This window comes from Teleopsis dalmanni, chromosome X (genome assembly GCF_002237135.1).
Source record: "Teleopsis dalmanni isolate 2A chromosome X, ASM223713v2, whole genome shotgun sequence".
Taxonomy (NCBI): Eukaryota; Metazoa; Arthropoda; class Insecta; order Diptera; family Diopsidae; genus Teleopsis; species Teleopsis dalmanni.
In genome coordinates, this window is record NC_051848.1 from 65997265 (window position 1) to 66013180 (window position 15916).

Consider the following 15916-nt stretch of genomic DNA (forward strand, 5'->3'; position numbering starts at 1 on the left):
AACTAAGAAGAATACAATTCCTTTATATATAACGCAATACATAGTTATGTATTTGCTATGTACCATATAAAATATGTTTTAATTACACATTTCGTACGTGAAGGATTGTGCTCTCCATACTTGATAACAAATGGTAAGAGTATGTATCCATGCCTATATATTGTACATACTATACATATATCCTATTTATGTATATATACATATATATATTCAATATATAGAAGATAACGCAAAAATGGTCATATTGCAATTATGACATCATTGAGGGATGTTACTGATGAATTATAGCGAATGTAATACACACGCACCACTGCAATTTCTTTTCAAGAATTCATTTATTATCTTATCGGAGTTACGCGTGTATCTGTATCTGTTAATACAACAAACAAAAGAAATTTTGTTACAGTCATAAAAACGCATTTTTATGCGTCAAAATGCAGGGTTGCATAAATTAATATGGCTTACAATTCTTTCGCTGGTAATGTCCTGGCAAACATTAAATGGACCCCTGCAATAAAATCCATACATTTCGGATGGGTGGAATGCGAAGCAACAAAATTCGAGTTGGTAATGTACCAAAATTCCTTTTTAGATGTTTTACTGTTTTACTTATTGTATAATAAAAATGCAAAAGTTTTTAACAATGATCGCATATTTGCCCACAGTTTAATGCTTTTGTCATACACAAAAAATATTGCGAAGCACCAATAAAGGTTTTATTCACAAACTTTATTACGCTCGTAAAAGTACTTTAGTATCGAAAAGCGTGATTAAATAAGTGGCATTTCTACTATAGAGGAAGATTTAAATAAAAGCGAATATTAGAACATTTTTATAAACAGCTTGCATTTTTGTAGATTATAACATTGAAAATATTTTATTTGAGGTTTTCAACTAGAAATTTTTCTCTTATATTAATTTTATTTTTACTTTTAAAACTCATATCATCTTATTTTTCTTTTTTAAAACTCACGTCATTTTGTTTTTCTCTTTCACAACAAACATATTACGGATTAATTCATAATTTAATCCTGACAATTCTAGATCTCAACAGAAATAATATAAAATGTTAATTTTTTAATAATTAAAATATAATATTGTTCAGCTTTTCCTAACCGCGAAAGCGGATTTGTAGAATAACATAGCATAGCTTCTTTGTAAAAAGCACCAAAATGGTCGCTTTACATATAGTAAGTAAAACAATATGCATTACAAAATGTCTCTACAAAAAAGAGTAGCTTTGAAAAGAAATAAAGAATTAGCAAACCCAAAAAGTTAAACTTTCAATTCGTTGAACTTGTGTTTCCAAAATAAAGCTGTAGTTTATAAGGTCGTTCTAATTTAAAGCACGGCAAGTGCTTTGGTTGTTGTCACTAATTAAATAAAAATAAGTGACAATAAAACCTGGAACTTGAGCATTCAAAGTTTGTGCAGCCTTGGCTTCTTGTGGTTAAACACGATTAGTTATCGCTTCTAATTTGACAGGCACGAGTTCTAAGCCTGGCACTTGCAGTCCACACAAATTATATACGGACTATAAACTAATTAAATAAAAATTCGATTATTCCAAAGACCACTGATGAAGAGTACTTGGCAATACTCGAAACAGCGTTGTATGGTCAGCCAAACTTCAATAAAATTAAAATAAATTTTTGTGTTTGTCCTTCATTTCTTTCTTTGCTATTCAAAAACCCCTCTAAATTTTAATAAAGCTTCTTTGTCACTATACAAAGAAAGTCTAGCTTTACAGCAACACGAATACTTTATTCAAAAAATGTTAATTTTTTCTTGCCGAGAAGGACGCGTCTTTATGACGAAAAGAAACTAAAAGTTAAACGGATTCGAATAGCAAAGAAAAGACAAAGACAAAAATTTTAGTTAATTGAAATTTATTGAAATTTAGCTGACCATACAATGCTGTTTTGAGTTATTAAAACTTGCACTATTTAGGATATTTAGGACCACTTTTAATGCTTATAATGTTTTAAAACGACACACACACACATTTATTTTTGTGGCAACAGAGTAAGGACACACCTACGAAAGGAAGATGGACACTTAAGCTGCTACCGAAAATAAGTAATTGTACCAAAAGAAAGCATAGACAGATGAACTACTACCTAACCCAGATGCTAACTGGACACGGCTGTTTCAGAGCATATCTTTTTATGCAGACGACAAGTACCCAGATACAAAAGAAATCGTAGAACACATGTTCTTCGATTGTTCGAGACATGAGAACCATATTAGCTCCTTGGCAAGAGGAACCAGAGAAGAGGTCACACCTGATAAAATAATAATGATAATAACTGGAACTTGGTATGTGTATTTGCGAAAGATACAATAGATAGATAAAGAGCAACAAAGAGAGCTAGAACTGCAGAAATAGATGATTACTAAATCACCACCCTCCGAAATAATGCTAAAATGTGGTTCCAGAGGGATATATGGTTAGAAGAGGTCTAGAACGCAGGCATTAATATGAAACCAAATGAGTAAGTCTTGATTGCGAATCATCCATATTGGTAACACAAGTCTCAGCTTCTTTTGATGATTACACACCCTTCGCTCATATAGCTTACTTAAATATTTTATTTAAATAGAATATATATTATTTCTTGTTTGAATCAAGCATTTAAAAATATTCACAATTGCAAAAAAATTGTTTAAAAACATTTCCCAAAATGTATTCTAATATATTGTATTCAAGAATGACTGCTCCCAAGTCATAAAAATTTTCTTTGAAAAGAAATCCGTTCGCGAAGTTTAAAGAGCACTTCTTCCACTTCACGGTCAACATAATCGTCCTAGATAGCTATATCAATAGCCAAAATTGTCGTATATAGAGCGAACATGATCCTCAAGGTGTTAACGAGTCACTATTAAAATTCACTCTTTGATGCGGTTTACAAGCTAGCGGCATCATCGGTCCTTATTTCTTTCGAAGAGAGAAAAGATGGCGCTATCAAGCCATGCTGACTGAATTTTTATTTCCAAATATTATTCAGTGAAATATCGACAACGTTTGGTTCCATAACAACTTTATTTCCAGAAGTGGTTCTGTTACCTGGCTTCCTCGTGCGTGCAATTATTAATTATTATTATTATTTATGTAATTATTAAGCTATGTTAAGTGATTGGTTTGTGCCGACAAACCATCAACATTTGAAGCATTGGAATCTAATGTTTATGCAGCCATTGACACCATACGGACACATTAATTGTAAAAAATAGTCAAATAAATTATAGTTCCAAGACCACTGATGACAAAGATCAACACCACTAAAAAATAAAATTTTTTTGTTATTTGAATTCAGTACTCAGTACAGTACCTCTCTGTTAAAAAAAAAATAATCGTTTCGTAAAAGTGAAATTTCTGCAAATCAGAAATGTACCGGTTAGTAAACTACATTGGAGGCAATTGCTATCTATAAATCGATACCAAAAATGCAAAACTTCTTAAAAAATCATACATTAAACAATCCAGCCCAGATTTGATGAGATTAGTCTCAAAATATTCTTTTATTATTCTGATTTTTTATATTTGTTCGTAAAGCATAATTGTAAAGCAGTTTCTCACCAGCACAGTGCTTTCCAGTATTTACTATCGACATAATGGACGTTAGGCTAATAGTTTTTATATATTCATAAAAATGTCTGTGATGTTTAACAGTATTAAAATGTTTGAAATAGAAGAAAGACAATACCAAAAGATTTCTATAAGAAGAAGGATTGCTAAAAGCGAAGATTTTAACAATGCGCCTGGATCAGACCCATCAATCACAGGAGTCGTGTGCCGGTAGATAAATGAATGTAAAAGGCCAAATTGGTTACTTCTACTTAGGAAAAATTTTTACCCTACTACTCAATCTATCAATCAAGGATATTGTCCATATGTTTATATGGATATAATACTGTAGAATGGTTACTGTTACTCTAGAATGGTAATTCTATGATAGACTGCGACAACATATATTGCACAAATAAAAGTGGAGGACAAATATCTTATAAGTCAATAAACTTCACGATAAAAAGCTTTGATCCAACTTGTTACGAAATACAGATAATATACTGCATGTATTAACGCACCATTTTAGCATCGGTCAACGGAATTTCGGTATATATTTCATCAAGATAAGAAATATCTACTGTTGTATAGAAATGTGTATCCTAATAATGTAGCTATAGTAGTAGTAGTAAAACACAGTAATGACGTTAATTTAATTTATGCGTTCTGATTTATGGCACACAAGCTTAAAATGCTGCCAGCGAAGCTTAAAAAATAGCTAGTCAACATAAGTTAATATGATCAGATCTAATTCCGTACCATTCTATGCAGGTTGAGTGGCAAAAAAATATCAGTGGTAAGTAACATAGGATATATTTTAAAAATCAAAAAATAAATAGTTAAAAAAACAAAAATTTCGATATATGTTTACAGTAAGATATCTGACTTTCAAAGCAGTAGGAGCATTGTGAGGAGGAAAGTGTGTTGTAGCACTTCTGCACCCAAAAATATGCCATATATCCTAATCCATAATTCGAACAATATGCGGACTAAATATATTGTGGTATTTGAAATGCCACGCGTTTGCTCCTGGAATGCTTGAAATTACCTAAACTATCTGGAAGCGAAGTATATTGTGAGTTATATGACAACTTAAGGAAGATGAGGGGAAAGACATGACTCCTACGATTTTTCTCTAAAATTGATACAATGCTTGTTTACAAGCAAATATTGTTTACAACAAATTAAGCGAGGTTAATTGCAAATTATAATTAAATGAAGGATATTGTTCACAGTATTTTTTTTTTCAACTTGATATATTTAGTAAAATAAAACTAAAGCAACCTTATTTTTTTTTCCTTTTCGCACTTCTTTATAATTCGGCCACAGTTTTTCGGATCGACATCTTCTTCAGTACTTTTTTGTTCCACAAAAAATTAATTCTGTGGTTTAAAATAATTAATCTACTGCCTTATACAATTTTAGATTAATAAATCTAAAAACGTGTGAAATGTATAACACTCGAGATTAATTTATAGCACTCTAGATATTTTGCCAAAGTAGAAAGATTACCCTGAAATTAACAGTTGTTTTATATGATTTGACAAATAAACTGTGATTTGAATAAATATATCTATGTATTTATGAAAAATATAAAACAACTATTAAAAAAAATTATAACACAACATCAGGGATATGATATTGAAATAATAACATATATGATATTGATATTGAAAAAATGCATAAAACCGAGAAGTAAAACTAAATTAATTTATATAAAAAATTAAAAAAAAAAAACCAAAAAGCATATTGTACGTATCAGCTGATGCGATAAAAAAAAAAAGAGCTAAAAAACAAAACTCATAATTTTTTCAAGTATGGAATATTACAGAGCTTACTTAAATTTTAAAGTATACAGTAAGGATGATGTGAGTGAACACTAGACCCAGTCTGCTTGAATCCGGTCCAAAGATACATATTTCTCTGGTCGGTCAGTTACTAAAAAAGCCAATGAAGTTGTGTACGCAAGCTATCAGAAGACATGAAATTAACGAAGGAACTAAATATCATCTTCACAAAGAGTAGACTACCCAAAGACACTTGATGTTAAGGTACCACATAAATTAACGTAAAGAAATTGATTGACCAAAATACCTTCAGTGAACCACTGTGAACCACTGTGAACCGCAATGAAATCGTATCATTTCTGAATCGAATTATTACGGGCAATAAAAATAGATAATATATAATAATATCCAAATAAAACGATTAAGATCAAAACCCAGGAATCTTTCACAAACGACTTGAAAACCTGTTTTGACAGCAAACAAGAACATCTTGACTGAAATTGTCTATTATAAGCGTGGTGCAACGATTAATACTGTCCTCTACTTCTACATCTCGATTGCTTGAACGAAGTAATCAAAGAAATGTGACAAATATGAACCAAAAGAAAATGAGTTGTTCCTATATATAATGTCAGGCCACATATATTTTTGATGACTCAGACAAATTTGTCAGAACTTGGTTGGGAGGTTTTGATACATTTACCATGTAGTCCGAACATTGCACCACTGACTATTAGTTATTTTGGACTATGCAAAATTAACCGACTGAATTTGAAAATCATTTAGCCAAGTTTTTGCCAGTACACCACAAATGGAATTACAAAACTACCCGAGAAATAAAGAAAACATATAAATTATAATGACTAATATATACTTGATTGAAATTGATTTTTGTTTTTATGTCATGATTTTTACTATTTTAATCAAGTCAAATTTAAGTAAACAGTTTAGTAAGAACAAAGAAAACAACAAAAGACATGAATAATATGGAATTATTATGCAATGTGAATGATCCATGTGAATGTACAAGAAATATAAGAAATTGTGCATTTTATATAATTTTCTTGGCAATCACCAACATAGGTTGCCAACGTCTGAGTTTCGAATCGAATTAGTATCAACGTTAATAAACTTTAATCCGAATCAACAATCACTTCCCCACATTGCACTATTATGTCCCATAACATTACTGAACTTAATGTCCCATTTGATCAAATAACTAATTTCCGGAGTTTTTACGGAGTTTTTAACAGTGTGGGGTGCAACCATACAAACTCCAAAGATCTTACTGAGATAGTACAAATAGTAAAAATATTTCGATTGCGAATTACCACCAAAATTGAAGCATAAAAAAATTAAATTTAAATAAAAAAATATAACGCATAATTTACACAAAATAGCTTTTGCATTTATTGTAATTTTGACCAAAAGTAAAAAACTTGTTCTAAAAATTCATGGCAATTACAGACAATATCCCTTAAAGAGGATAATAATAATAAACTTAACATTTTCTTGACTTTCATCTTTCATCTCGCAAACACAATAAAATATATCACAGGTGTACGGAGTCTGGTGTACAAAAGGCAATTTCTAATAACAATGCACTTCTAACATGACGCTACGTAGACGCAATCTTCAGCATCACTTTACATCGCGAATACAGTAAGTTAGAGTCACACTCAAATCTATAACGACTATATGCAAACTATAAACGATTTATCTTCGAGAAAGAAGTAGAAGCCTTTATACACTCTACAGTTAGCCGGAGATCCTCTACTTAGTAGTTAGGTTAGTACTAACTTCTGTGCCCATTGCTATGGTACTGTCGGTGTAGTACCTTTGACTGTAATAGATAGAAACCAGGTGAATGCCGGTAGTTTAACATGAAACCATGAACGTCTCCGAAAAGTATGTATATTTATTAAAGACTAAATTTAATTCCAACATCGACCAACCAAATAATGAAATATATTTAAAAGAATTGTTAAAATAAAACAAATTAATAAAAGAGTAATATAAATATAAAATAAAAATTGTGTTTATATATCCCAAGTTGTGCTACAGAGTATAAATTTCTTGTGGACGGGACTCTGCAGAGAATCCTAAAAGCTATTAATCTGAGTAGAAACAGCGTTATTACTACTGTATATAATATTTGATACTTTTTCCAGTTATATCTTAAAACAAAAAATTAAACTATTATTAATTTGAAACTAGTGACTACATATCTTACACATGCATAATGGAAAACTTAAGACGTTTATCACAGTTTCTCTTAACACTAGGAGCATTTCAATACAAGCAATACTTATGAAAACGAGTACTTGTAGAGTTATTTATTTATTCGAAACTAGGTGACCCCGCGAACTTCGTACCGCGTAACAGTCAATAAATGTTATATTAAATTATAGGTAAACTAAATTTAGAAATTTATTAACGTAATAAAATGAATACAAAAAATTTATTGTATTCAATAGTTTATTAGGATATTGATACATAATTAATTATTTTAATGGTCTGTCAGCAAGAACTTATGGGTTGCACTCCGATTGATTCTCTTCAATAAAGAACCTTGTGATATACGATATTTTTTGTTTTTTTATCAGGCGCAAGAACAAATAAAGCAGATGGTTTGCCTACACGTGAACATGCCACGTACAATTGACCATGTGAAAAATAGTCATTTATAGTCATAGCGAATGCAAGCCGAATAGGAAATTGAATTCGTTTAAACTCAAAGGGCATATCGATTGAGATCATTGGAATCCTCGGAATGAGAACTTCATCACTTTTGAATTTTCCTTTGAGTATCATTGCGTGAATCACATTGGCCATCAGTTTTGTTATCACTAAACGCGTTCCATTGCATAGTTTTTGTTGGTTTAGATTTCGAAGCATAATGACTACCGAACCAATCTTTAATTGTAAATTGTGCGGTGGTAAGCCAGGCACATCCAAGGAGTTCAAAAATTCAGTTGGATAGTTGGTAGCTTCTTCTTCGTTTGTTACACAGTCAATAGATTTGAATGTATGCAGAGGACCAACGATTTGATTTTGAATTACAAAGCTTAAGTCATTCATATCTTTGTTCTTAGCTGCCAAAATTGCTCGCTCACTCAACCATTTTTTGTTTTTATGATTATCAATGATGTTCGGAAATACTTCATTGATGAGTTCGTCTTTTGATGAGACGAAATTGCAAAAATTTGAAGGAAATGCAATTAATCCGCTCGATTCTTCAACAGCTACACGGCCATTACCGATTAACAGCAATTGCTTGGAGAACTCTTCAGCAGATGTATCGTTTACCAATACAACTCTCATGTTTGTTATCAGCTGAAGTTTCTTCACATAGCGCCAAAGATTTGATGATTTAAGGCAAGCATTTATTTCGTCGGCAGCAGTCGATTTTGGAATGACTGGGAGTGTTTGGCGAAAATCGCCAGACAGTAAAATCATTGCGCCTCCAAAACATCTCGAGTCATTGCGAAGATCTTTCAATATTCTGTCAAGTGCTTCTAATGCGCGTTTGTGCGCCATTGTGCATTCGTCCCAGATGATGATTTTAGATGCTACTAAAACTTTAGCCATTGCAGAATGCTTCGCAATATTACATATCGGTTGCTAATCTGACTAACAAACTACCGCAGGTATGGTAACATATGTCTTCGATCAAGAGCAAAGCCTGATTATGCATTTCATCATTCTCCTCAAGATCGGGATTTCTTGAACTGACACGAATTCTATGTAAAATGTCTTCTGACATATTATCCTTATATTTGTTCCACAGGTCACGTGGATTCGATGGTATTTTGACAACAATATTTATTTATTATATTTGAATTTATCATATTTGAAATTTCAAATATTTCAAATATTTGAAAAAAAAATTTAAAAAGAAATCAATATCACTCAAACTGTCGAACTGTCAACAGTTTGAAACAGCATTTACAAATTTATTATTTTTGCAAAAATTAGTGGATTTTTCCAATATTTTATAATGTATTCTGCTATTCGGAGCGGAGACGATTCCAACAAATCAAAGATAATTAAAATCGGTTCAGCCGTTCTTGAGTTATGAGTGGTGTAACTAACACAACTTTCTTTTATGTATATAGATTATTATATAAACTGGTAAGGTGAAGTCTGTTTAAAATTAGATTATATTTGTGTTGTTAATACATATATAAATAATCACTAATCAACTTTTACCCAACCATGATGGACTGAGTTTATTTAAAAACGGTTCTGAGGACGTAAATACCTTCAATAATTCAATTATTGTAGGAAGGTAAAAATGAGTAAATAGGCTATTTACAAAATGATGGACTACTTAAAAGCAGTCGATAACAATACACTTTTTTTAAGATGTCTGTGTAGTTCAGTAGGGACGTAGTTCAGTCCCATAAAACCAGTCCCCCGAAATAATATCCTGCACTGCTAATCATTTTTAGTATACAATCATTGTTATTTTTCAACAATTCACAATATTATTGTATGCAATACAATCTATCAACATTGTAATATATTCAATGTTGAACTATTTCTAGTTACCTTTTGCTGGGTGCACATATACCTAAGTAAAAATTTTGGTATGTAGATATTTCCTGAATGAAATTGGAATTTATATCAAATGATATTCAATGACAGTTTACAAGTACACAACAATATTCAAATATTAAATATATTATTTAACAGTCCTTATATTTAGAAGTGTGAATTATGTTTTTACTATAAATCTATATACATTTGTCAACTAAATACCATACACGACGTGAAAAACATGTATATATAGTCTAGTTATTTAGCAATAATTCTGCATTTCCTATTAAAGAATCTTTGTTTGTTAACGATTTCTGTAATACAGAAAATTAAAGTCAAAGGTTGACTTAAAGTGAGTTGTAAATATATGTTATATAGTTAATCAATTTGTTGAAAAGTGTGTAAATAATCCAATGAAGGCAACTTTGGTGATGATAACATTGAACCTACAATATATTATACATAATATATTAAGACAATTACTAAAGCACTTCAACTCCTAACTAATAAGGATACCTTCTTAATATATAAAGAAAATTCGTATCAAATCTAATGAGCTTTATAGTTTCTAAACTGTTTTTTATTAACACATATAAAAGTGTGTTATAATATATATAGTATCTATCAATTGTTCTTAGTAGTTATATATATGGAGAAAGACTCCAACCTTAACCTGCAACCTGATTTATGTTTGTTTATGTTCATATTCCTAGTGATACCAATAAAGGCTCGTATGCTGGATATTGATATGTTTAAAACTTTATGAGAGACTACTACTTAAAATAATTCAAACTTTTCGGGATCTAAACCAAGTCATACCACAAGAGAAATTTTGATTTATGAAATAGCAATATATATATATGAAATAGCACAATAAAGCATAGATTGATGTCTTTATTAACAAAGACATTCGAAGCAAATCAATATTGCAGTACACTCTGTTTAGATGTCGAATATACATTAAATAAGATTTGATTAAAAGATTTGTTGTATTTAAATATATACGCAACATTTATACATATTTTATAAATATATAGATTAACGAAGAACCTTATATTAATAAAAACACTTCTGATAACAAATAAATTACCAGTAAATCATCTAGTCGATCGAACATACCTATTTAGTGATACCATTCTAAGTCAATAACACATTTAATTAAAGTTATGTCCAAATTTAATGAACATTTGTATATATGTTGGTTGTAATACATTCCTCTGGTATTACAATAGAAACAAGACAACACTTACTGAACTTGAGTAATTTGAACTTAAGTCATACAATAAAACATGAAATGTCAGTTTAACATGTCGGGTGTAACAATTTACAGGTCTCATCTCATTGGCATCTGTAGCCAGTTCTCTATCTTTAGCTAGTTATATGGTAATACAGTCCATGAACACTTTGAGGTAACGTGCCAGCAATCTCAGCGCTGTTTTACTGAAGGAAGAAGAAGCCTACCAAGTTAGTAAAAACAAACAAGCTCAACCAAGAAATTATTAATATTTTGTTTCATCATGAAACTTTTTTCATTCAATGATAAATTTTATTCAATTTTATTTCAAGTGGTCACAGCAACCGTGCTATTCTGAAAGGAGATTAATTGTAGTTATATCATCTACCCAGAGGGAAGTTTCCAGCAGATGCTAAGATATTTTAATTGTCCCAATTCGCAAAAAAACCATTCTTTCTGCTAATCGGATATACCGGGAATATCAAATGCAATATGTTGATATTTAGAGAAGGACTTATTGTCAATTACTGAATAATTCCATAAAGACTATACTGTTCCCATAGTACATATTGTACTCTATCTCATTCTCTATTGCTTTGATGGAAGTGGGCTTGTAACCCTTTTTTTAATAGCTATATGTAATTCTACTGACGTAAAATGCTATAAAAGGTGCTCTGCCTTTTTGATAATGTTGCTGCTCCCCCTTATTATCAGTTGATTTTCAGCACCTCTGATTATAATTCTATAACTATTTAAACTTTCCAAGATGTAATGGTCTTAGTCGTGACTTCTTCTAAAGTTCAAACTTCCACCAAATTCACCACTAGTGCTCTGAAGAGTTTGTTATATAAAGGGAAATGGCTTTTACTTTTACCGATTAAGATGACTGTAATAGTCACCCATAATTTTAGGTTATAATCTTTGACATCTTAGCTATAAAAGGACATGTGTCTAGTTAAGGTATACTAAAGATTTTAAAACAAAAGAACTACATCTGTAATTTTCTTTGATATAAAGGCGCTATAAAAATTATTTTTGTTGTCACAAATTGAGGCATTTATCCAAACCTCATATTGTGCAACCATATTAAGTTGGCTTCTTTGAGCTGTCCGATATCACTGCACAAAAATATTGTTTGTTGGCTATGTCGACCACTGCTTATTCTCTAAAGTTTAGTAAGACTTCGAGGTACTGTAAGTCACTCGAATTTTTTTACAAGCGTTTGGAAACCGAATGTATCCTTGAACTTAGAAACTGAGAAATTACTTATTGGCGTAAAAAGACTAGTTTACTGACCTCTTGATGAAATATATTCGACCAATGGTTATTTCAAGTGAATTTATAACAATAAATATATGTTCAATTTTTAATTTTAATATTGTAATATTGAAATATTTTTAACAATAAAATCAAGCTTTACTGCTTAATTCTATTCAAATTTGGTTTTAATTCTATTGTTCTTATTTTTTCTTTACAGCGAACATTATATTTCGGAGCACACTATAATGGCCGTTTTTACCTCCCAAGGTCAAATAGGTGGACCTTGCAGATTCATGCCTGCCACTCGACGACAGAATCATCAATGTCGTAAAGAATTTGGTTTACCGGATACCATTAAAGAAGCACGACGTTTAGCCAATCTACACTGCGAAGATCAGTTTCGTTATGATCGATGGAATTGTTCGATTGCAACTCGCGGAAAGCGTAATATTTTTAAAAAGCTTTATAAAGAAACTGCTTTTGTTCATGCTCTAACAGCAGCGGCAATGACACATTCAATAGCTCGGGCTTGTGCTGAAGGACGAATGACAAAATGTAGTTGCGGACCTAGGAAACAAAACCGTGTGGATCAAGATTTTCAATGGGGTGGCTGTAATGATAACCTTAAACATGGAAAGCGAGTAGCAAGAAGTTTTTTGGACTTACGTGATGGAGGTGGCGATGAAGTAACTGAAATATTGAGGCATGATTCAGAAGTACGATGAGTATCATTTCATAATTTTTAATGTTGACGAAAAATTTTAATATTTTTTTCCTTAAATTTTTAATTAGGTTGGCATTGAAGCTGTGTCTAAGTTGATGAAAGATAAATGTAAATGCCATGGAGTTTCGGGTTCCTGTTCTATGAAAACCTGTTGGAAAAAACTTTCTGATTTTAATGCTACTGCTACATTACTTCGTAAAAAGTACAATGAAGCCATCAGAAAAGCACCAAATACTCGTACTATGCGACGCGAAGCAGCTACAAGTCGCGTGAAGAAACCAAAACAACGACGAAAAAAAGTATGAGCACATATCACTACAATTAATTATTTTTCAATAGTCCTCTTTTGATTTGTTTTTATAGCAACAATCACAATATACGACACTATACTATTTGGAGACCTCACCTACATATTGTTCGGTTACTAAAGATCGTCAATGTCTGCATCCAGACAATTGTGCTAATCTGTGTTGTGGTCGTGGCTATACGACACGTGTCTTTAAGCAAGTAGAAAAGTGTCGCTGTCGATTCAATAATGGGCGATGCTGTCAACTAATATGCGATTATTGTCAACGCTACGAAGACAGATATTTTTGTAAATAGACATCATTCTAAAGTATTTTCATTCCTATTTATATATGATTACTTTTTGTCATATTTTGTATAGAAAAATTGTCACTTTTATTCCATATTATCGTTTTTCATTCTCTACCTCTATTCTTTAATTCTTTATCCACTCATCTATTATGTAGCTCCGAAAAAATTATTCATAAAAAAACTGACAAAATATTGTAGCAAAATATACTAATTTTAAATATTAAAATTAAAAGTTTAAAATCAATTTAAAAAAAAATGTCTCAAATTAAAACTAAAATATTGCAACAAAGCAAAAATAAATAAAAAACCAAAAATTATATATAAAGAAATAATAAACACGCTACAAACATGATTACTGTGACTTTTATTTATTTTATTATTAGTTCAGTTAACAATGAACGTAAGAATAAAATGAAAACGTTTATGTATTAGCAAAAAATTATTATTATAATAACATTCCTTCTACATATAATACATGTTTTATATAATATATATTTGCTTTTAAAAATAAAACGGAAAATAATAATAATTAAATTGGCCTTATATTACAAAATTTAAAAATAAACGTTATTATTTGTCTTTTACTTTTCCACGCACGAATAACATGCACATTATACCTTTTATTTCACACACATAAATAACTATTGTTCTTGTCTTACAAACAAGAAACGTAAATATAACTATTTTTTTTAAGCCAAAAATAAAACGCACTGCATGCAACTTATTTTACAATAAAAGCAAGTAAAATAATTAACAATTAGCTTACAATATAACAGTAAGTGCAGTATTGAAAGGAAAAGATGGCATGTTTTCTCTAATGCACTCGGCAAAACAGGAAAACCGTTCATCATCAGTTGTTTTATATATATTTATTTACTTATTAAGTGTATTTTCAAAATACAAAAGTTTCAACTTTTATGTCATCAATACCGTTTACATATATTGAATGGCGGACACAATATTCTACACTTAAACTGCCATTGATATATATTTTACCGTACCTCGAATACATAACGTTCGAAAATAGCTAAATAAGTAATGATCTTACCGAAAACGGAACAAATTTCTGATTATTATTATATATTTAAAATCGCATATTTTGTAATATAATAAGTAGGCGGAAAAATAAAGAGAAATAAAAAAAGAATAGAGAAAATTAAAGGAATTTGGAAGAAAGGTGGATATGCTATCAGATTACGATGGCATGATCGCTTTTCATTTTAATCTGAAACCCGTGAAACCAGGAAGCAGATGTTTTGACATTAGACTGCGATACAGACATAATTTCGTTTCGTATTGTTGGTAATATATAAGTGAACCACCGCTTAGAGGAAAATGCCGAACTCCATACTTTAATGTTATAGGATCAAATGGGTTTTATGACTTAATCGTAAATTAGAATTTTGTTTTTCAAGATTAGTTTCGAATTCGTAAGCCATTGCAATTGCAGTGATTCACATATTATTTAACCTTTTTTCTCTCGTTGGTTAGGGTATGATTATGTTGTTCAACATAAAAGAAAGACTCGATTTCTTGCGCAGCGTAAAAGTGACTTCCACACTTTTTTTTCATTAATTTTGATGTGCTATTTAAAAAGCCATTTTCCAAAAGACTCAAATGGGCTGATAGACTTTACGGTCTACTCTTATGATCATTGTTTCTCAGAGAACTACAAATAGTCAAAGAGAATTTTAATACTATGAATACACTCATAAAAACCAAGTATAAATGCTTAAAAATATGTCTCACATTCGCTACTTATCCGCCTTCAGACTCACCACAGAAATGATTCAGATAAATTCTTGTACTTGTGAACAAATGCCGGTGCTAATGAATCGGTGCCACAAAACTACTTAATAAAGTAGTAACTAAGTAAGCAGAAGTTCTAATAAGTACTTATCATATACTTGAGTGGTATGAATCGATAAGTATACTCATCAAAGAATGAGTGAACACAATGTGAAGGCGTATCGTTCAGTTTTGGAATTCGTACAAATTTTGTATGAACTTTGTTGTGTTTGCTCTAATTATTTTTGTGTTTGGTGTTATGTACGTTGTTGTTGTAAGCATTATAAACACGTGTATTTTGTTTTATTTTTTGAATGTTGTACATACATTTATTCATATTAAATTCAGGGTTGTTTTAGGCAAACATTAGTATAAGTGACACAAAAAAAATTTATTTTTTAGAAGAACTGTTAGAA

General features: G+C 30.7%; 1 protein-coding gene across 1 annotated transcript in view; it reads left to right on the forward strand.

Annotated features, from left to right (window-relative positions):
* The window catches only part of LOC119688073 (protein Wnt-4), an 87951-nt gene extending 74082 nt beyond the window's left edge, over window positions 1–13869 (forward strand). The window contains exons 2-4 of the mRNA XM_038102707.1: window positions 12609–13107; window positions 13184–13414; window positions 13479–13869. Of these exons, the coding sequence (XP_037958635.1) occupies window positions 12609–13107; window positions 13184–13414; window positions 13479–13718 (970 nt within the window). The 3' untranslated portion in view covers window positions 13719–13869. The remainder of the gene's footprint in view (window positions 1–12608; window positions 13108–13183; window positions 13415–13478) is intronic.
* The last annotated feature ends 2047 nt before the right edge of the window (window positions 13870–15916 follow it).